General features: G+C 39.1%; 1 protein-coding gene across 2 annotated transcripts in view; it reads left to right on the plus strand.

Annotated features, from left to right (window-relative positions):
- The window catches only part of Nell2 (neural EGFL like 2), a 367,564-nt gene that overhangs the window by 52,353 nt on the left and 291,110 nt on the right, over window positions 1-24,101 (plus strand). For both annotated transcript variants that reach the window (XM_008826521.3, XM_008826515.1), the window contains exon 4: window positions 8-158. In XM_008826521.3, coding sequence (XP_008824743.1) covers window positions 8-158 — 151 coding nt within the window. The remainder of the gene's footprint in view (window positions 1-7; window positions 159-24,101) is intronic.

Here is a 24,101-nt window from a genome sequence, read left to right on the forward strand (position 1 = left end):
ATTTTAGATACCCCCAGAAGCATTAAAGCATCCACTGCTACAGCTGAGAAGCTTTTTCAGAAGCTGAGAAATAAACACGAGTTTACTATTTTGGTGACACTGAAGCAGGTCCACTTAAATTCAGGAGTTATTCTCTCTATCCATCACTTGGATCACAGGTAAGTGGCAATTGTAGAGATCCTCTTGTTTTCTTTACATGGTTAAATTTATGAAAGAGAAGTAAACAAAACCTGACATAATGTATACATGGTGGATTTTACCATACAGTGAGTTCTATATGTTACACAAAACCATAGAAGTAATTGAGTTCTGCCTAAAAGCAGGGTAAACCAGTAGATCTGTAAATCTGAAAAGCACAAAGCCACCATTTCTAAGACACATTTATCAACTTTTAAGTTCCTTGAAGGGGGTGTGGTCCCCAGTGTTAAAGACAAACATACTTTGTAATTTCTGATCACAATCCACAAAACTCTTTTTTTTTCCCCTTTGGAGAATTGACTATATTTAGAATTTAGTAGTCATATAATTTTAATCACAGCTAAACAACTTCTCTCTTACACACTGCAGCAGCTCTAGGAACATTCATGAATGTGAGTTGTATAAAAATTCTGCCCAGCATCTGCCAACTTCTCTCACGTGCAGAAGTATCAGTAGGAGAGCTGGAGGGGAGGGAGGAGAAATTCACCCATGATGCTTGGCCTATATCTACAATAGATCTACAACTAAATATGGACATATTTACATAGATAATGCCACATAGCTCAGAATGATCATCTCTGAAAAGACATCATTCTGACAATGAAGGTTTATGTGTGTTCCTACTTAAACTCTGGACTCTATTATCATATACTATCTGTGGATCTGTGGTAAGTCACAAACCCTCTGTGTGTTCACCTCCTCACCTTAAAGTGGGATAGCCCCTTCATAGGTTGTTGTGAAAATTTTTATTTATTTATAAATTATCATTTATTCATTGTTTATTTATAAACATTCTCCCAGGGATATTGAAATATCCAATTAACTGACTTCACAATGGCTCAGACCCCTTCCCACATGGCCCCCTGGAACTATACCAGTACCAAGGGCTTTGTGTCATCTGTAAGACAAGAATGAGTATGTGGACCTGTGATTATGAAGATTTTTTTCTGTAGATTTCTTTCACTAATATTTTCAAGGGCTTTGTATGGACTTATTTAGTTTTTATAAATCTAAAGTCCTTTAGATATATAATAGTTTTAATGATCTTATTCATATATAGGCAGAAAATTTTTTATTTGGTTTCTCTTATTAGACACGAGGTAGCCTGGAACATTTTAAATCTTTGCTCAATACTAAAAGGCAAACTTGAGCAAATCCATGAAACCAAAATACAGCAAGATCTAGAGAGGAAGGTTCTTGGGTACCCTTGTTCTTAGAGCTTGGGGTCTCCTGTGCTCCATCTTTAGCACCAAAGGATAACTTCTCTTGGCTTACTGTTTTCCGGGGTCTGACCTGTGCCGAAGGGGAAGGTGTCCTGCAAACAGTCAGCTGCTAACTGCTTAGGACACTCAGGGCAGAGTGCAAATAAGGAGGGGGCATCACCATACATTTACTAGAGCTTTCCCATGTTTACGCCACGGGCCTCTCTTTAGGTGACTGTGGTCAGGCCCCTCTGTACTATGTCACCAGGCCTCTGCCATGTCAGCTGGGCTTTTGGGCAACATAAGTCACATAAAATAAAGGAAGATTATTTCTTTGGAAGAGCAGCCTGCACAATTGCCGATTACCTATCTGTCCGCGCTCGGAATATTTTCCCTTTGTGTCACACACTAGATTTTTCTCTGTAATTTCCTCTCGCTGCTCTGTCTATAGAGACATGGAACTCAGCCAGCCGTCCAGATGACATGACTTACACATATGATAGCACTGCCCCCTTCCCTCCTCACCCCTTCGGCCCCTGTGCTAACCAGTTCTGGTCACTCCATCTGCTCACCTCCTGGCTCTCACATGCACCAGCTCCGAACCGCTGATGTTTTTGTTGGTCCTCATATTAATTCTTAATTTGTTTTGTTTATTCATCTTATTTGTACCATCCACAAACTTGAAAACTTAGGTAAAAGTCACCACATTTGAAATACAGTGTATCTTGACATTACATAAAATAATTTAGTTTTATAAAGTATTTTAATAACTCCGTGATGACTCTGAAAGGATTAGTGTATTCCAGCCTCTGTGCTGAGCTGGCTCATTTGTCACCACTGTTCCGCAGTGGTTAAGCATTTAGCCTGGGAGACAGATGTCTTATCCCACAGCTCTGCTGCTTCCTGACTTTGTGACTCACACACTCTTCTGCCCTGAGATTCCTTATGTGTAAATCCATACAAAGCCTTTGAAAATATTAGTGAAGAAAATCTACAAAAGCTCCAGAATCACAGGTCAACACTCTCATTCTTGTTACAGATGATACAAGCCTCAGAGGTCCTATTCAAGTTCCAAAGGGGCATGTGGGAAGGGTCTGTGCCATTGTGACTGTGCACCAGATTCTAGGCTATCTCAGTGTCCCTAGGAGTGTGTTAAGTCTCTCTTCTGCCCAATGTTTTCCTCCTACAGTATCATCTGAACCAGTCAGAACCTAAACTCACTTCATCTGGTTCATGAGTCTAAGGATTTTCCTAACACTCAGTGGTATGCTGGTAAAACCCCTGACTTTGCAGATTATTCTTTTCCTGTCACTGTTGAAATTATCTTTCTTCCTTTACAGGTGTGTGTGTGTGTGTGTGTGTGTGTGTGTGTGTGTGTGTGTGTGTGTGTGTGTGTGTGTGTGTGTGTGTGTGTGTGTGTACCCATGCATACCCAGGGATGCCAGAGGAGGATGTCAGGTGTCCTGCTTATTCTCTTGAGACAGTGTCTTTCACTGAACCCAAAGCTCACTGCTCACCATTTTTTTGGCAAGGTTTTCTGGCCAGCAAGCCCCAGTGATTCTCCTGTTTCTGATTCCTAGTGTTGAGCTACAGGACCAGGCCTAGCCATGCCTGGCCTTTTCCATGGGTGCTGGGGATCCAAACTCAGGTTCTCATATGTTCACATGCTCTTACCTACTGAGCCTTCTCTCCAAACCCTATCTTTTTATTGTTTATATATTTAGTCTCATCATTTTTTCTTGGACATTTATTCAGTTATTCTTTATTTTTGTGAAAGTAGGGATGTTTGAGGTTACATCTCTGGACAAGATAAAAGAAAATGAAACATGCAAATAGGGCAGAGACACAAAGCAGCTCAGGTAGCTGACCAGAGATTGCAGCTCTTCTCAATGCTGAAATCAAGAGACATTATTTCTATTGGATTTTCGTAGGAAAATCCAGTAAATGGCCTTAGCAGACAAGTTCAGAGGGCTTTACATCACCTGGTGGCATCGTGCCAAGATGAGCTTCAGCAAAGTGAATCCACAGTACTGCGAACCGAATGCATCTGGGGCAAAGGTCTTTGAGACAGTTCTGGGCCCTTTGGGGGCTTGTAGCTCAGTGATGTAGGGGACAGGGGTGTAGAACCGGGTTTTCCTGCTCCCTATCCGGACAGCTTCTGCTACATGCCACACTGGTATTTCATAACTTGCTTCTCTCACTTCTCACTGGCAATGTCTGGTGCAAGTCTAATGCACCTTTCTGGTTTAAAGTAGTAAGGGCTCTTTTTCATGTCGTCTCGCGAGAGGCTTACAGTCCTGGTTCTCAGGGGCTGGATGAGTTGAGATTCTTACGTACCTATTAGAAAGCTAAGGAGCAAGAATTTGTGCGTTTAGGCTCTGTGGCTTAGGCTTTAGGAAAACAAACGCTGAGCAAGCAATATTATTATTAGCGATGCTGTGAGGCTGCCTCGCTACGTACGCCAGCTTCTGACTGTGTGGCCTTATCTCCATCTGGGCTAACTGCAGTGAGCCTTGGCTATCACACAGCTTGCTCTGCATGAGGAAGAAGGGGGAAGGGGGGAAGTGGCCGTGGCTGTGGAGATGCTGGCTCAGCACTGCGAGAGGAAGGGAGAAGAATGCTGTTGAGGAGACAGATCCGACAGTGGCCAGCCTGCTCCCAGCTGTGTGTACCCGCCTCCTTTCTCTGTCCGTCCATGTCTGCTCACACTGTAAGCTCTACTTAGGTCTCTACGAAGCTGTTGCTGTCTCTCTAGTTTACATTAATTTCTTCTTCCATTAGCTTCCAGTCCGTGCGTAAATTTGTCTCCCACCTAAATTTGTGCTTTAGATGATTGTCTGAGTGCTTCATCTACACAGACTCACATTCCTTCCATATGAAAAAAAAAAATCATTTATTTCTTTTGATTATAATAAATACTTGCTGAGGCATTTTAAAATGGAAATTTAGGGGCTGGAGAGATGGCTCAGCAGTTAAGAGTACTGGCTGCTCTTGCAGAAGACCCAGGTTTAATTCTCAGCAACCACATGGCAACTAACAACCATCCATAAATCTAGTTTCAGGGTATCCGACACGCTCTTCTGACCTGTATGGGCATTGCATGACACAGGTGCACTAACACGCATGCAGGCAATACACTCATACCCATAAAATAAAATATAGAAAAAATTTAAACTTAAATTGTGTTTTTGAAAGAGTAGTACATTCCATGGTTGAAAACATAAAAGATGTAACAAGATAAATAGAAAATAAGCATCTCCTGTTCCTGCCGCAAAGTCTGTCTTTAAGGGAAACTTTTTTGTTCGTTATTTTTTTTTTACTTTTTATTTATTTATTTATTTATTTATTTATTTATTTATTTATTTATTCATTCATTCAGTATGTGTGGGTATGCACATGCCATCCGTGTCTGTGGAGGTTAGAGAAAAGCTTGCTGGAATCTGTTCTCTCCTCCCACTGTGTGAGTTGTGGAGATCAAACTCAGTTCATCAGACTTGGCAGCAAGTACCTTTACCCACTGAGCCGTCTCATCGGCCCAGCAAAGACATTCTGAAAATAAAAGCATAATGAAAAGACAGAGCTCTTCCGGTCAGGAGTGACTGGAACTGGCTCTCACTGGCTTATGAGAGTTGAAACTTTGTGAGCTGGTTGATATCAATTTGGTAGATTTAAAACAGACTATGATGCCAGGTGTGGTGGTACACGCCCTTAATCCCAGCACTCCAGAGGCAGAAGCAAGCAGATCTCACCAAAACTGAGGACCCTGTCTCAACAACAAAACAAAAAAACACCCACAAAACTAAGTAAAATAGACAGTTATGGAAATTAGCAAACTATGAAGGTTACAGAGCAAGACTTAAAATATGTTATTGTCAACAAGTCTTTTCACATTTCTCTTCTAACATCCCTGCACAAATAGATACCAGAAAGACAGGAATGGGAAACAGGGTGGGGAAGAGGTTAAGGCTTTAAGAATGTTGTGGAGAGATGGAAAAAAAAGATGGCAACAGAGCACTTGTGACATGATAGCAGAATGGGGACTAGTAGGGGGAGGAAGGGGACCAGCAGGAGTCAGTCAGGAAAATGAGGGAGGGGAGTGGGAGAAGTTCAACAAAACCAGAGTATATATGGAAATCACATAATGAAACTCATTATTGTGTGGACTGATTAAAAAAAATCTAATGCAATAACAACAGCAAAGTATCTTCAAATAGAGAACAGAGCCAGTTGCTAAAGGGTTAGCAGCACCCCACCTTAACCTTGGCGTCTGTAGATAGCCAAGATTAATTCTCTCGAACACAGCGGCCCGATCTTTTCCTTAAACTTGCTCTTGTAAAATTTCACATGATTGGCCATGAATTCCTGCTGAATATTGAGGGTATTACTGTCAAAGATTGTATATTAAACTTGCAAATTCCACTGCATCTGTGATGCTGTCATACACACTTAGATGCTAAACAAACATTTGATGGATGAAGAAATGAGTGAAAAGACTGAGAAGGTTCCACATACTGTGATCACAAATAGCCTGACAGCTTCCATCAGAACAGACAGGAGGATCTGAGAAGTGCTCCACCGGCTACACTGATGCCAGGTGCCTGGTCCATCCTCAAATGTCATTAGCTCCAGCATAAGGAGTTCACTAACTGGTAGCCACTGCATCAAATGGCTGAGTCAAGGTTCCAGAGAATAACAGCTCCTGTCATGAGCTGCTTGGCACCTGGAAACCTAATCACACAATTTTTTTGGTTTGGACATATGGGATTAATTGGTCTGCTCTGGTTTCTGGGGCACCTGAAGGTAGCAAAGAGCAAGACATAGGTAGAAAGGAAGATGACCACAGCATCTTGGAACTGGAAGAGAGTATAAGTCAAATCTTGATGGTGAAACACAGCTTCAGATGTCGTGGCCTGATTATAAAGCCAAGGAAGTGTTCAGCAGTCCACTAGCGTGCCATCAGCTGGGCTCCCTGGTGCCCCTGTCTAAGATGCTGGATTCAGCTGGTGTTGTTCAAGCTGTTCAGTTCAAACACAAGTTTCCTGTGTGCATCCTGCAAGAACATGGTTGGCTCTTCGTGTATGCGTAACCATCACTATCACCTGAAAAGAGAATCTGTGGACTTGTCTGAAAGAGCCAAGACACCCAGGAAGGTGTCTGCTCAGCATTTCCATTTCTGACTACTGTGCTTTGAAAGAGAATGAAGAGAAAATAGGGATTTAAAAGATACTGTTTTACTTGTCCATTTCCACAGTAAATGTAAAAGAAAAGTATGAAAAAGCAAAGGCTTCCTGAGAAAGCAAAAGTGTGTCAATAAAATAATTGAGGGATTTCCTTGTGATTTCAAAAGGCCCGTGTTTCCTTCTTTTGTGTTTCCCCAAACTGTAGTTTCTTCCAGATAAACAAAAACCTTTCTACGTTGTTGTTGTGAGCACTTGGGCTGTGCTCTAGATAAACAGACTTCTCCTTTATTTAAAGTAATGTTGAGATTTACACAAATTGGTATTGGTTCTCATGAGATTATTAGAACTTTCCTGATAGTCAAGAATTATTTATGCCTCTAACTTTGAATGCTCTACAAACAGCATTGTGTAAAAGCTTTGCAGGTAAATAGGAAAGTACACACTACACTTGCAGTTCGCCATCATCTTCTGTATTAATAAACTTGAAAAATTTGAATTGAAAGAAATGAGGTTTTTTTTTTTTCCAACTCCCTTCATATTAACTATTATACATTCTGGGTGAGCATGAATATATTTGTGTGTGAGGTTTATAAAATGTGTGTTCATGCTCATGAGTGCATGTCATGTAGTAAGCCGTTTTTCTTTCTTGACATTAGTAAGTAAAAATCAGACTTGCTGGCGATATTTGCTTGGCTTAATGGCGCTGAACTAAAAGATGACTTTGTTTATTGTGGGTGAAATTAAGAGGCTGACATAAATGCTGCTTCGCTCTTTACTTTTTGGCTGCACTTTAATAAATAACATTAAATTTTTAATTTATAAATCCTGTTATCTTTAAACTCCAAGTTCTATATAATTCAAACATCTTTACTTAGATCTTGTTCTGTATTTAATAATAAATATGTTGCTTTATAATCATTTATCTTGAACAAAATTGCATCTCTAATGTGTACTTTAGTGCCTCCTATATTCTGAGAAGCTTGTGGTACATATTCTCCCTTGGGTTGGCAAGCATCCCTCATCGCTGAGAGTTTGGGGAGGTGCTTATCAAAGAAACAGAACTAAAGATAGAGCTTTGTAAGTGCTGGATTTGCATTAGGTGAACAGATGGAGTGAACTTTTCGGTGTATAGAGGTGATCTCATGGAGCACAATGTCCGTCCCATGGTGAAGCAGCAGGACACTTTGCTCTGCTTTTGTGTCAGTCTTCTACCCTCTGTAAGGCCAAAGAAAGGACCATGTGGCCGCTGACACTGTGACTGTAGACTGAGCAACGCAGCCACCCACCACACCCATGGCTCTTACTCCCTAGTCAGGGATGCAGGGGACCATGTCTCCAACTGGTTTTGGCCATGTTCAGTAGGCAGACCTCAAGTATTTCACGCCATTAGCGTCCCTTCTCATGTCATTTTGGCACCCACACATCTACCCACTGCAGGCTACGGGGACCAGGGTAGGCTGCCGGGAAGGCACTTTGCTTGAGGAATAAAGCACCTGTGTCTTAGGAAACCAACGTGGTGAATATTTGTGCCTCCCATTTCTGTGTGGTGCGTCCTTTCATTAAAAATATTTGTCCCATGTGGCTTGTAATATCAGTCTGCTACTTTGTTGTTGTACACTTTATCAGATGGTACTTTTTAATATATATATATATTTTATTTATATTTTTGTATGAGTACTTTGCCTGTATGTATTTAAGTACTCCACGTGTGTGGAATACTTGTGGGAGTGGGTGTTGGATCCACTGAAACTGGAATTATGGACTGTTAGCTGTCATGCAGGTGCTGGAAAGTGGTCCTGGGTCCTGTGTGAGAGAAGGAGTACTGTTGAGCCATCTCTCAGTTCTCTTAACTGATTTTTGTTTGTTTGAGGTGGGGTCTCCCTGCAGCCCCAGCTGGCCTAGAACTCACTGTGTAGACCAGGCTGGCCTGGCTCTCAGAGATCTGCCTGCCTCTGCCTCCAGAGTGCTGGGATTAAAGGCATGGGACACCATGCCTAGCCAGTAAACAAATATTTTTAATGATGATTTTTTTTTCTAAATATTTTTTCTTCATTTCAGTATGGGAAATTTGAGGCTCTTTTAGTTCTTTTGATTTTCATGGATTTGAAACTTTATCATTTCCTCTATTTTTCAAGCACTGACAACTAAGTTTTATAGGCATATTCTGATCCTATTCTTGATGTCATAAACATGTTATATCTAAGCACTGTGCTTCATAATAGAAGCGTCTCATGAATGAAGGTATCTGGTCAGTAATACAGAGTTCCTTTTATGAGAGAGAAGAGCAAATCCATCTACTGTGTCACTCTTCTGTATAACATGCTCCAGACAGGGCATTCTGTTTTTGTTATCTTTCTTCATAGATGTTGTATTGAAGTTAAATGCAGTACTATTAATGGTTGGAAATTACCTAAAAACTTAATTTTTATTCTTTAATCCTGGTATTCTTTATCTTCCTCATATTTGTTTGTTTACTTTATGCCCAACTAATATAGTGTTTACGGACTTTTAAATTTTATCATTTTGGTTTGTATACAATTTTCTATAAACTTACTTTCTTCAATGAAAATTTGCTTTATTGATTAGTGACAATAGTTTTTCAGATGTTTATTGACCAATCATATCTTGTTCTAAATTGCCCATTTGTATATTGTCCAATTTTCTTCCTTATTGACTTAAACTGTGTTCTAAGGATATTGGCTTGTTATCTATATTTTTAATTTGTTTAAAAATATTTGTGATTTTTTATGTACTGTTTCTTAATTGAAAAGCAGCTGAATCAATCAATTCTATCTCCAAATTAGATTAATATTATGCTAATGACTTAGAGAGGAAAGAATTAATTTTCCCTGGAAAACAGAAAGGCATTAAGAAACTCAAGAAAACTTTTAAAATGTAGCAAAAGAAATCTTTAGTGAAATATATAAAAATAAATAAAACCAAGTGCCACACTCTTCCACCCCGAGAGAGCAGCAATTCTAACACAGCATTTGACCTCGGAGTTAACAGCAAGAATAGGCATAAATGCAAATACTGATGGGAGTTTTTACTGATCTTTTCATTGGGAGTCTGAAATGGGGATGGCAGTACATCTGTATTAAGCCTTCTGTTTTTAGAAGCCATGCTCAGTGGATGGCCCATTTTAATATCATTCTGTCCTATCTAATAACAAGTTGATATTTTGGACTTAGCTATCATGTACAGAGAGATGGTTCCAACATCATTTTTTCCAACAGCCTGTTTTTTCCACGCAGATCTGTATAGCTGCCTTAGTTCTCCATCAATACTGAGAGCTATTTCTGGGCCATATATTTTGTTCTGAAATTGTTTTAGTGATGTCTGAACAATATCACTCTGATAGTATAACTTTTGAAGACTTGATATTTTATGTTTCTGTATTTTTGTTCTTTTCCTTAAAGAATTGTTTTTGCTGTTTGGAACTTAATGCTTTGGTATAAAGCTTAGAATCAGTTTGTTACATTATATTTAATATATGAATTTAATTTTTACTGGAATAATGTCACATTTGTAGATTATATGTGTTGACATTTTTATGATATCCTGCCTTCTTATTCAGGGGTTTGGCTTGTCTTTCCACTTTTTACATTTTCTTTTCCTTATAAGGGCACACACATAGGTTATTAGATTGATTTCTAGGGTCCTTATAGTTTTGCTGCTAGTGAAGTAGGATCTTTATTTTTGTGTGATATTTTCCAATTTGGAAAAGACTTTTCAATTGCCATGCTAGTAGAAAATCTGATTTTTGCTTTGTACCAAAACTAACTTCATCCATTTAACCTACTTTCTCTCCTATCTTTGCAAAAAGAAATGCTGGAGGTTTTGTCCAACTCCAAGTATAACAGCAGAACTTTTAATGTATTATCAAAATGTATTCCACTTCTTTAACCTGCTCTTCATACTTGAACAAGGATCTTTTCGAAGATGAATGATGAGAGATGGTTTTGGTATTCCTTAAAACTCTAGAAAAGACTGACATGAAGATGAAACTTCTTACCCGATGGTCTTTGGGTGCTTGATCAGATGTTTAAAATACATTTTATATAAAAAATTCATTAAAATGTATAATCTTTCCACCACTTACTATTAAGTAAATAGAATTAAGCTCATTTTGAGGATGTGTTCTTTTCCCTCTAATGTAGTGTGTACCTTTTTTAAAGGTCAGGTGAAATGTCATTTTGGTGTCTTCATTGATACCAAAGTTGGGTTAATGTCTGCATTATGTAAGACATCTTATTTTCCTTGTTGTCTTGTGCACTTGATTCCATTGATTTTGGCACGGAGTCTCATGCTTTGTTTTGTAGTTGAAGCCAAGCATTGATTGGTTTCAGGACAGTTCAATTACAGCCATTCATATTTTCCTTTTTTAACTGTGATTTTTACCTATTGAGAATTTGGAAAGACAATGATGAATCACTTACCATCTTTCCTTTATTCTTTAGCCTTTGGATGTTTAAAACTATAGGCATTGTGAAAAATCACCAATTTTCAGGGGATCAGGGGATGGTGCGTGTTGAGGACACTTGAACTGCTAAGCATTTCATCTCCAGCACATTTAATTTAGCTAGTTAAATGTCCTGATCAGCATCCAAAGGGAAGTAAGATATGTGTAGTTGCAAACTGTATGGAAAACAGTTTACTTTGCAATCGATTTAAACTTTAAATGGCACATTTACATACTTAAACTTTAAACTATGCAGTTAAGCTATGTTCACTTTTATGCAACCACTATTATATATTTAAAATAACTTTTCTAGCATGACATCTTGAAAATGCCTATAATCTGTAAAATTTATAGCTTTCTGAGTATTTTGAATTTGAACAGTTTTCATATATTTGTTCATAACTTGTTGCTGTTTCAGAAATAATTATTTTAAATATCCTTTTCCATTTTTATTCCAGTTTTTATAAGGACTCTTCATGTATTAATGATACCAACTTATTGTTGGTCTGAACACACACACACAGTGTGTGTGTATTTATGTATACATAGAGTGGCAGATTCCTCAGGTTAATATTTGTTTTTAATTAGAAATACATTGAAATAGAAACTTGCTCAGAAGTTATAAAAACAGTATAGCCAGGCATGGTACTACACGGCCACATAGCCAGTTCTGGGCCAGCTGGGGCTACAGGGAGACCCTGACTCAAAACAAGCAAGCGAGTGAATATAAAATGTTCTCATATCTTACCATATTTCCCAATTGGAAACATTTTTACCTCATTTGTTCCACTACACTGTACCTCTTATTCCAATAATCTCATAGACGTGTTTCCATATATGTCCAACATACAACTTTCTAATCGAGAAATAGGGCTAGCAAGACAGCTCTGCAGGTTGAAAGCACTTGCTCTGCTAGCCTGGTGACCTGCATTTAATACCTGGAATTCAGTAAAAGTGGAGAGAACTCGCTCCTTAAATTTGTCCTCTGATCTGTACACTCAAGCCATGTTCTCTCTCTGTCTCTCTCTCTCTCTCTCTGTCTCTCTCTCTCTCTCTCTCTCAAAATGAAATCAAGGCCAGGGGTGGTGGCGCACGCCTTTAGTCCCAGCACTCTGGAGGCAGAGACAGGCAGATCTCTGTGAGTTCAAGGCCAGCGTGGTCTACACAGTGAGTTCTAGGCCAGCTGGTGCTACAGGAAGACCCTGTCTCACAAAGACCAAAAAGACAAAAAAAAGAAATCAAGATTGATCCTCACTGCCATCCAATCTACAAACTACAGCCAAATTTCACTGTCTTTTTTACTTCTTGATTGTATTTCAGATTACAGGTTATATTTTATTGCCATCTGTCATGATCTCCTCTAATCTGGAGCAACCGTGTTCTTTCCATGACCCAGTATCCTTAGAGGCATGGACCACCCCCACCTTCATCTGTGGGATCTCCATGTCAGCCCAGGAAAATGGTGCAGGCCACACTGGCTCTTAGGATCTCAGGGGAATGACGTGGACTCTTCAGTTCAGCACACCTGTGCAGACACATGAGAGGCCACTCTGCTCTCCCCCGGGTAGTGCTGCTGAGCTACGCGCTCTCCACTCGATTTCTCTTTCATCTGTTTCATGGGGGCGTCACTGAAATTTTGTTGTAGTAAATTTTTCTTCACCAGACCTTCACCTATCTGCTTTAAACAACCACTGACCATTCCTGTCCATAATGGATGCTACTGTTGTGAATACAGTGATAGTACTGAACTAACAGTGCTTGTCAAAACTGAATAACATGTATTTATATAAAATCTATTCCAAAAACTGTAACTCAAACTTATCTACATCTCATTTAAAATGGATACTTGTATTCCCTGCATATGACATTTAGAAATTAACTATTATATCTTACCTTATTGAAATTTATTCATATGTAATAATAAATGAAGTACAGAGAAAATAACATCTTATTGGATTAGGGTGATTTGCTTAGTCTTTTAGCCTTTAAAAAAACTACATAATGTGTATGAGTGTTATAAATGCATATATGTAATAAGTGCACCCATGTTGTGCAATGCTCACACAGGCCAGAGAGAACACGGGATCCCCTGTAACTGGAATTAGGGCCCATTATTAGTGGCCATGTGGGTGCTAGGATCCAAAGCCTGGTCCTCTGCAAGAGCAGACATTGCTCTTAACCTCTGAGTCATACCTCCAGCCTAGCTTTACCTTTGTGTTGATAGCTATTAACAGTATTGAATTTATAGGACTGAACTATTATAATCCATTGTTTAAAAAAGAGGAATACATAGATGACTTATTAGAGGAAATCTTGCAGAAGTCTTTAAGTTTAGCATAATATGATTATTTTATTCATGATTAAATTTTTTCATTTCATTTAACTATTGGTAAACAAAAATGAAATGCATTCTCAGTTTTTCATTTCTCATAGTGTAAATGCATTTGTCTTCATTAAGTAAGTCTGAATGTTCATTTCCCATTAGCTAGCAGTTGAAACAAAAATACTACAAAATCTTCTAAACCTCCAGATTGCTAGAATTCAGGCTGTACTGAAGAACTTTGATCTATTACATTAACAAAAATATGCTTATTTTTAAGCACTTTATTTCTAAGTGGGTTCAATAATGTAGAGTCACATGAGCTAATAAGTATGAAAACATACAGACATGTTTGGTAATGGAACACAAAGATTTGTCAGAAATGCAGCATTGCAGAGTTGAACAAGGGGACCCTGCTTTTAGAGAAGATCATCCATCTGATGTCAGTTCAGGAGAATGACCCAACAGGATTTTCTATGAGTGCTTTCACTGGTCTCTTTTCCTCTATATCTTAGCTGGGTGTAGTGCCTGCCATGTTGATGAATAATTAAGATTTGGTAGCTAAATGGCTGAGAAGTACAGAGCATCTGATGATGGCAAGTCTTGTGGTAGCTGCTGATTTCTTAAGGGCATCAGAGGCTTCTCGGCATTGTAAAGCTTGCCACTTCTCTGTCAGGCAGTTCTCTAAGAACTTACATCATAGTGTGGAGGAAGGCATCATTTCTATTCTTGGTTTACAGATAAGGAAATGGGTCCCTGAGTGGTAATGTCTCAGATGCAAGGGTACAGTGCTTGCTGGAGTCAGCATTTGACTCAGGCTGCCTCTGTCACCACCATGGCCGTAGTCACTGCCAGAACAGCTTCTCTCTGCCTGCTACAGCCGTGTCATGCCCTCGCTACTCCATTTGGAGGTCAGGGTCAGCACACTGGCTTTTTATTGCTTCTGAAGACAGTAAGAATCTATCTTTCTTCAGCAGCTACACTGTGGTCTGTCGAATTAGATACAGTGCAAATAAAGCTGTATGTTTTGCATAACAGGGAAAATACTGTCTCTTAATTCTTCTAGTTGCTTAGTCATAAAAAAGTTTGTGGTAAAACTTGAAAATAAAGTTCCTAGCCTTTTGGTACTTCCATAACAGGTAGATTTAGGACCAGATTGTATTTTTCTGTAACTAAGGGTGTCCTATACCTACTTCAGTTGGTTGGGAGCTCTGGGGTAATACCACTTAGTACCAGCAAAGTCAATTGAGGGTGGCCCATGTGCTGCCTCTTCCCTGAATCTCACCATCCTGAGCAGTAGGGGACCATGATGGCCCTGGAATCATGCCAGAAAACCAAAACCTATGAGGTGCTGGCAAAATTGAATCTCCATGTGTAGAAGAAGGAAATTAGATCCTGTCACCCTACACAAAAGTCAACTCCAAATGGATCAAAGACCTCATTGTCTTACCTGAAACACTGAAACTTTTAGAAAATATCGCAGTACAAGATGTAGGTGTAGGGAAGGATTTCTAAATTGGATATCAGTCACTCAGGAATTAAAGTCAACATTCAACAAATGGAGTGACATTAAACTAAAAAGCTATACAGCAAAGGAAACAATCAGTTGAGTACATTGAAGCCTACAGAGTCTGACAGAGGATTAACATCCAGTATATACAAAGAACACACACACACACGCACACACACACACACACACACACACACACACACACACACACAAAACCCAAAGGAAACAAAGGGCCCAATTAAAAAATGGGCTATGGATCTAAACAGAAAACTGTCTCAGTACTTACAATAAAGATTTCCTAGAGTAATTAAACTAATAATTCATTATTTTTAAAAATTTAATTAATTTATATGTTTATGTGTATGAGTGTTTTGCCTGCCTGTAAGTATACCGCATATGTGTAATGCTCGTGGAGGCCAGAAGAGGGTGGATCCCTGGAACTGGGGATATAAATGTTTGTTAGCTACCATGTGGTGCTGAGAACTGAACCTTGGTTCTTGCAAGAGCAGTTAGTGCTCTTAACCACTGAGCCATCTCTCAAGCCAGCATAATTCAATATTTTAAAAACCTCTTTTTTAGGCTTTCATATAAGCAAAATCTTTTTTTCTAAGAACAATGAAGTAAACTGCTTAAGAAAGTATCCAGTTGTTTACTGAGTGTATTCAAACAATCTGGATGACCATTTTGATGGGAATATCTTAGATAAATCTTGTGTCATCATAAAAAATATATAAAATACTTTCTGCCCTTGGGTACATGTTTAAGTTAAAATCTTTTGTGATGTTTTCAGTGTTTAAACACAGCATGACTATACCATAGGAGCTGTAAACCACTGAAGTGACCCTTGTGGAGTGCTTACTCCTCACCCAGAACTATGCAAAGTAAGCATATAATGTTTTGTTTCTTAAAATGATCAGATAAGATTCCCATTGCTACATGTTTTAAAGTGAGACAGGATTAAAATACTCTGTGGTCTCTTAAATTCCTGAATGACCAAATACTATCAAAAGCAAACAAACAATGCAAATAGGCGCCAATATATTTTTCCAGACCAAGTAATTTAATGCCTCGGTGGAGGGCATAAAATCAAGGCATCAATAATTTATACAGCTCCCAAGATGATTCTGGCATCTTGCCAGGGTCAAGCTCCACTAACCTACAGCCCTCTGCAGGGTTCCTAATTTTTCTTTTTTTTTTTTTTAAATCTGAGAATTTCATACAATATATTTTTATCACATTTATACCCCCTCCCCGTCTGCATCTTCCCTTTAATACCTGCACCCAATTTCATATACTCTGTTATATGAAGGCCTATGGAGTCAAGTTTGTTTACCCAAATGCTCTTCGGGGTGGTCCATCCACTGGAGCCTGGTCAACCTATCCAGCATATGGTTTTAACAAGGGATGCTGATAAACATGTATTTCCTTCCTTCTTCTACTAGCTCTGTTAACACCTAAGGGGACCACTGGGTGCAGCAAAGTGAGACAGTCTCCATAACGAGCATCCAGCATGGACTAACACAATGCTTGGCCTGCACTGGACCACTGAACTTGTGTTTACATTTCACCAACTTTGCTATAGTTCCCTGCATACCAGTTCAGTCAATTTTGCCATGAGTGGCATGATCTGACCCGCCCCTAACATCTGACTCTCAGTTGCTGCACGTTCCCACTTGACATGTGTGGGTTGCTTGCTGTTTATAGAGCTGGTTTTAAGCTAGACTTTACAAAGGTACTGACTAATAAAAAGTTACCATGTGCTGACAGCTTCCTCTGTTGAGGGTCCCTTGCTTCGTATGTATTATACTGGATCTTCATTGTACTCACGAGGAAATGGAGGCAGGAGAGGTGGAGCCATTGGACTGGGCCACAGGCAGGAGGGAGAGGCTAAGTGGAGCTCTGATCCCAAAACCTGTGCTGTAACCACTTGCTCTGAGCCCTCAGTGAGCTGCACTAATGACATATTTGGCACTAGACATGCTTGTGGCTTTTTTAGGTGACTAATTTACAACTGGGTGTAGCTTAATGTACTGTGATGATGTGATCGTTTTTCTATTTAAGTTTAATTTAATGAGCAGAAAAATTCTCATTTCATGTTGTGGGCAACCTTTTTGCCAGATGAGATGTGACCTTGTTTTTAATCCTCTGATCTTGAGTTATGCAGGAAGTGGTTGAAATGAATGATGTCTTGCCACTGTTACCTGTTTCTCCAAAGCCTAGTCTTAAATTAGTTTATATTTCTGCCAATGCAAAGGATATTTGAATAACAGGGCATAAATTATTCTAAAGGGTGAACTTTATTACTGATTCTAGCTTCCTCTCAAAATTATGAATAACAAATCAGGGAGACATGTTCAAGATATGGAGGCAGGAGAGGTGGAGCCATTGGACTGGGCCACAGGCAGGAGGGAGAGGCTAAGTGGAGCTCTGATCCCAAAACCTGTGCTGTAACCACTTGCTCTGAGCCCTCAGTGAGCTGCACTAATGACATATTTGGCACTAGACATGCTTGTGGCTTTTTTTAGGTGACTAATTTACAACTGGGTGTAGCTTAATGTACTGTGATGATGTGATCGTTTTTCTATTTAAGTTTAATTTAATGAGCAGAAAAATTCTCATTTCATGTTGTGGGCAACCTTTTTGCCAGATGAGATGTGACCTTGTTTTTAATCCTCTGATCTTGAGTTATGCAGGAAGTGGTTGAAATGAATGATGTCTTGCCACTGTTACCTGTTTCTCCAAAGCCTAGTCTTAAATTAGTTTATATTTCTGCCAATGCAAAGGATATTTGAATAACAGGGCATAAATTATTCTAAAGGGTGAACTTTATTACTGATTCTAGCTTCCTCTCAAAATTATGAATAACAAATCAGGGAGACATGTTCAAGATATGTTCAAGTGTGACAAATTATCTTCTTGAGATCTAAAATGTGATTTTTAATTTAAAGTAGCTAATGCTCATTAAAGATAAAAGATGAAAATAAAGGATAATAAAGCTAAGGTTGGAAGTTACTCACAGCTCTATCCCTCAACACTGAGATAGCACTGATACATTTTTTTCCAATTATATATTTTCCTCATGACTGCAATTTTGAAGTGTCAGTCAAGGCTCTTGGTTCTCCAGTGATTTTTGGAAGAGGAGGTTGTGAGGGCAGCTGATAAAGCCGGTGGAAGTCTGGGGCACAGATTTGGAATGGGAAATAGCCCCAAAGTGCCTTGGTGAACTAGCAAACAGGAATTGTGATGTATAATCATGTCATCAGGATGTCATTGTCCCTGTACAATGAAGGACCAGTCTTAGCACACACACACCCCCCTTGTTTTACTGCATCAAGATTCTAACTCTCAGGAGAAAGTGAGAGATAGGAATGTCACAGATCTGTCCCTGCCTGTTTCCTGGGAAGAAAGAGGGAAGATTTGACTTTATCCTGTTTTGGATTGAAACAGTAGCTGGTGTCTCCAGTGTTTACCAAAATGTCTACATGCTGAACACTGTTTTAAGTGTTTTCTTAAATCAATTCATTGGAATCTTCAGAAAAATCCTAGGAGACAAGTACCGAGTGTTCTTCATCCCTCATCTCATAAGGGTTGACACTACCAGCATCACTAAACCTGGTGTGAACTCAGCAATGTGGCTTTAAAGTTGAATGTTTAACCCTAGATTAAACTTTGCTTTGGCAAGGGAGTGGGAAAGGTGGCAAAGGAAATTTTTCTCCTGACACTCAGCCTACTGAAGGGCAGTGTATTTTCTTACATTCTCATTGGACAAAAATGTCTAATGCTTCTTATAAATACCTTTAAACTTAGAATTATGTAATAATCACAGTCCTAAGTAGTTTCATGAATCCATGATTTTGTGCATATTAATAGTGGTTTATTTTAAAGATATTGTATTTAGGGGCTGGAGAGAAGACTCAGAGGTTAAGAGCACTGACTGCTCTTGCAGAGGACCCGGGTTCAATTGCCAGCACCCACATGACAGCTACAAACCATCCTTAACTCCAGTTCCAGGGGAATCCGAGGCTCTCTTCTGACCTCTGCGGCATTGCACAACACGGGTGCACTCACATACATGCAGGCAATGCACTCATACACAGAAAATAAAAATAATAAAAATATTTTTCAAATGTTATTTTAAAAGCTATTGTATTTAAAAACTCCATAATCATTTTTATATTGACTGCTTTTTACTGTCCTTCTAATATACTGATGAGCCCTGTTATTTACTGACAACTAAACATGCCAGGCCCACTTCCAAGCGTGTTAAACGATTTACTTCTCTCTTTACTTTTTTGTGTGTTCTTTTTGTGCGTCCTTGCTATTTGTTTTGTTTTCTTGCCTATGATGTGATATATGCCCCATTTTTTAATGCATGTGTGTATGTGTGGTGTGTGCAGAAGCATGTTCACATGTGGGTAGACGCATGAGTACCTGTGGGCTCGAGTCCCTTGGTCTATTGTGTGCTACACCTTACATTCTGAGGTGGATCTGTTGTGGAGTGCAGCTTGCTGTTCTGGCTGTTCTCCCTAACCAGCTTGCTCCAGATATTACCCATCTCAGCACTGTGTGTGCTGACTTTCCAGTCCAGCCTCCTATCCACCCAACTTTTATGTGGGTTCAGGAATTCAAACTCCAGTCCACACACTTGCATGGCAAACACCACCTGCTGAGCCTTCTTTCTTGTTATTGGGCTTTACGTTTCCCTGATAACTAAAAACACTGAACATTTCATGTTTTCCATGTGTTTATTAGATATCTGTGCTTCATTTAAAAAGTGCTCAGGCCAGGCGTGGTGGCACACACCTTTAATCCTAGCAGAGGCAGGCGGATCTCTGTGAGTTCAAGCCAGCCTGGTCTCCATAGTGAATCCAGGACAGCTGGGGCTACAGGGAGAGGCTGTCTCAAAAAGACCAAAAAAAAAAAAAAAAAAAGTGCTCATATAATTTTCCCACTTACAGATTGGATTATTTGTTCTTTTGTTAAGGGTTCTCATTCTCTGTATGTCCCATATATCAATCCACTGTCAGCTAGATAACTAGAAAGTATTTACTGTTTTGCGAGGTGTCTCTTCACCCTGTGAGTGGTGTCTGTTGGTATGTGCTATGTGTCTAAGCCTTTTAATTCCATGCAGTCACATTTATCAGTTACTTCTATTTCCTGACCGATCAGAGTCCTATTCACAGAGTTATTGACTATGCATTACTCTTGAAGTGTTTCTTCCAAATTTTCCACTAATGTTCTAAAAGTTTCAGCTCCTAATGCACCTTTCAGAAACCTTAGGTTATAAAAAAAGCCCAGTGCCAGGTGTGAGTACTCCCTTCTGACTTGTCAGTCAGGAGGGGCTACAGACACTTCCAAAGCAGCACTGCCATTACTCTTGGCTACATTCTAGAACTTGATGGTAAGATTCTGTTGCTGAAGACTTCATACTTCCATCACAAGGCATGGAGAAATCAAAGTGGTACTGATCTAGAAGCTTCCTCCCTCCTGACTAGCTTTATGTAGTGCTGAAAGGTGCTTTGCAGACCTTTGAGGAAGAAAGTCATCAACAGTCTTACCCAGCTGTGAACCATGTGAGCTACAATAACAACCAGTCTAAGAAGCTATGCTCATTTGGTACAATGGTGACATGAATTATGGGGGTAACCAACAGCTTTCTAATTGGACTTAACATCTGCCCCACAGGTGAAAAATCATGCCTGGTTTTGTACCCTGGCCAAGAACCCATGGCTGGGATGGTTGTCGACTCTACTACTGTAGGCATAGCATCAAACTGCCCTCTGAGTATGTGTCCTTATACCAAAGGAGTAGCACATCTCTCATCCCTCATCAGAGAAGCTTCTTTATAGAGCAGATGGTGGTTATATAGAATCTCACAGCTGGTTCAAATGCAGAAAATAATGATGGGTGATCAGCTTTAAATGGGACATATGTATCACACCCCTTATCCCTAAGCTTTGGGGGACCATCCCAGAATAGGGAACAGAGAGACTTTAAGAGTCAGAGTTTGGGAAAGATTGCTGAGAAATAATATATTCTCGTTATGACCGGGTCATTGCACTCATGAACTCACAGCACTTGTGACTATGTGTTCAGTGTGCAATAGGGAACGGGCTGACAAGGCCCTACCCCCAGCTGAAGAGCTATTGAAAGTTTATTGGTGCTGAGGGAGGAGGGAGGATCCGTTCTCTTTATCTATGTGGTCCATGGTAGGTTGCCATGCTCCAGTGAATGGCACCTTACACCTATGCAAATAAAGCATTGAACTTATCAAGTTCTGAAGAAAAAAAGGAGGGGGGGATGGGGGAGGGGGGAAGAGGTACGAACATTATGTGTATGTGGGTCCTGGAGGAGTTGTAAGGGCTTGTGGGGGAAGGGTGGATATAATCTAAATAGATTACATGTATGAAATTACCAAAGAATATATCTAAAGTTTAGGATCTGACATTAAAGTTTTCCACCCACTTTGAATTAGTTTAGTACAGGATGAGAGAGATGAGCTGTGTTTATCTTCCTTATGGGGATATCCATTTTCTCAGCACCAGCTGTTAAAGGTGTTGTCAGTTTCCAATGTATGTTTTGGCACAGTTGTCATCAATTAGATGGCTATAGCTGTGTGGGCTTATTTCTGAATTTTTAAAATTCTATTCTGTTATTCCGTGTGTTTGTTCTTAGACCAGCACTGTATTGTTTTGTTGTTATGGCTTTGTGGTACAGTTTGAAATCCCATACTGTGATACCCCAGCATTGTTGTTTTTGCTCAAGATTACTTTGAATATTTAGGGTCTTTTGTGTTTCCATATGAATTTTGGGATTTTTTTCTTCAATTTTCACAAAAAAAATTCCATTGAACTTTTCATGAGCGGTATACTGAGTCTCTAGATTACTTTATGGAACACAGTCCTTTTACCAATATTAATTCTGCTAACTCATGAACACAGGAGGCCATTCTACGTTTCCTACTGTGTGTATCCTCAGTGCGTCTTAGTTGTCAGGATAGAGGTCTTTGGTTAAGTTTATTTCTAGTTATTTTATTTTGGGTGTATCGAGATTGTCTTTCTAATTTCTTTTTCACTAAATTCATTGTTGGTATATAGAAAAGCTACGGATTTCTGTGTCTTGATTTTGCATTCATTACCTTCCCGGAAGCATTTATCAGATCTTAGAGTTATGAGGTAGAGTCTTTTAGTATTCTACCATCGGCAAACAGGGATAATTTGGTGCCTTTCTTTTCTGTTTGTGTCCGTTTTATTCGTATCTCTTGCCTCCTTGCTTTGGCTATACTTGAAGCCTTCTACTGAGCTTGGGTGGGGGATGGTGGGGGGTGGTGGTTGGTAGTGACCATCCTTGTTTAATCCACGATTTGGGATGAAATGTTCCGGTTTTCTCCATGTAGGGACCTTTCACACAGCCTTTTTATGTTGAGGTATGATTCTGCTAGTTTCGGTTTCTGCAGATTTTATCATGAGTCCAGGGTTGTTGAGAGGCTTTGTCTGTATCATTTGATGTGATTATGTGAGTGTTTTCCTTGTTTCTGTTTGCACTCTGTATTATGATAGGAATTTGCACATGTTGAACCATCCTTGCATTCCTGAAGTGAGTCCAACTTGATCATTGTGCATAATCTTGTAAACGTGCACTTTGGAAGCATTTCATCGAGAAATTCTGCATCAACGTTTAGCCAGGAAATTGGCCTATAACTTTGTTCTATTGTGTACATGTCTGGTTTCAGTGTCAGGGTAATCATGGCTTCATAGAATGAGCTTAAAGTGATCCTTCCCTGTCTATTTTCTAAAGTGCTCTGGGGAACAGTAGTATTAGTTCTTGATGTTTGGTACAATTAAGCAGTGAATCCATCTGAGCCTGGCTGTTTCTTTTTTGAGAGACTCATTACTTGGAAATAAATATGATTGTCATTGATCCATTTAAGTTTTTATATCCTCTTGGTTCACTTTTAGTAGCCTATATTTGCCTAAAATTTTATTAATTTCTTTCAAAATTTCCAACGGACTAAAATCTAAGATTTCAGAGTATTTGCTAATGATCCTCTGGACTTTCATTGGCATCTTTTACAATGACCCCTTTATGGCATCTGATTGTAATTCGAGTCATCTTTGTTTGGTTAGGTCTGCTAAGAGTTTGTTGGTCTTATTTTTTCTTTCAAAAACCCTCTCTTTGCTTCATTGATTTATAGTTTCTGTATCATTGATTCCGGCCCCATTCTCTATCATTTCTTTCTTTGTTATTTCTAAACAAATTATATTCACTTATTCTAATTCTCTGAGATCTTGAGGTGCATTATGAATGTATTTGTGATCTCTGTGATTTTGATTGTTATTTATTTTATTTTTATTTTCTTGTTTGAGACAGGGTCTCCCTTTGTAGCCCTGGCTGGCTTGAAACTTGCTATATAGATCAGACTGGTTTCAAACTCAGTCTTTGCCTCCCACTTCTGGGATTCAATGCACGTACAACCACATCTGGCCTAAGGTCTCTGATTTTGAATTTTATTTCTTATTGTTATTTTATGTGCATGAGTATATTGCCTGCATATATGTAAGTGCATGTATGCAAGGTGTCTACGGAGTCAGAAGAGGGTGTCAGAATCCATGAAACTGGAATTGCAGATGGTTTTAGCTGCTATGTGGGTGCTGGGAATTGAACCTGGGTTCTTCAAAAGAGCAGCCAGCACTCTTAACTGCTGAGCCAGGTTTCCAGCCCCCGTCTCTGATTTTAAATGCAGGCATTTATAGTGGAAAACGTTCCTCTTATGACTTCAGGTATCCCACAGGTTCTTCTGTATTTTTATTCTAATTTGACTTTAGGAATTTTTTAAATTTTTATTATTTAAAAATACTTTTATTGACTTAAAAATTTCATACGAAGCATTTTTATCATATTCAGACCCCTCCTCCAATCTCCATCCTCACCTTATCTAAATCATGTCCTCTGTTATTATTTTTAATTATTTATTTAATAACCACAGGATTAAAAGAAGCATTTCCTTATGCATTAACATATTCAATAACAATTTCCAGAGCAAAGATGCATCTCTTTCAAAACTGACTGTAAATTTTTAGGTTCACAGTTGAATTAATACATTTATACAATATTAAACTCAGTATAAACCCCATAAGACATAAAATTGAATGTGTTTTTAACCTTTAAAAAAGATCTCCATTTCATTTTAAAATATATTGTTTCTTACAGAAAGACTCTTTGTTTTTGT

The sequence above is a fragment of the Nannospalax galili genome, unplaced genomic scaffold (assembly GCF_000622305.1).
Source record: "Nannospalax galili isolate Female #2095 unplaced genomic scaffold, S.galili_v1.0 scaffold232, whole genome shotgun sequence".
Classification (NCBI taxonomy): Eukaryota; Metazoa; Chordata; class Mammalia; order Rodentia; family Spalacidae; genus Nannospalax; species Nannospalax galili.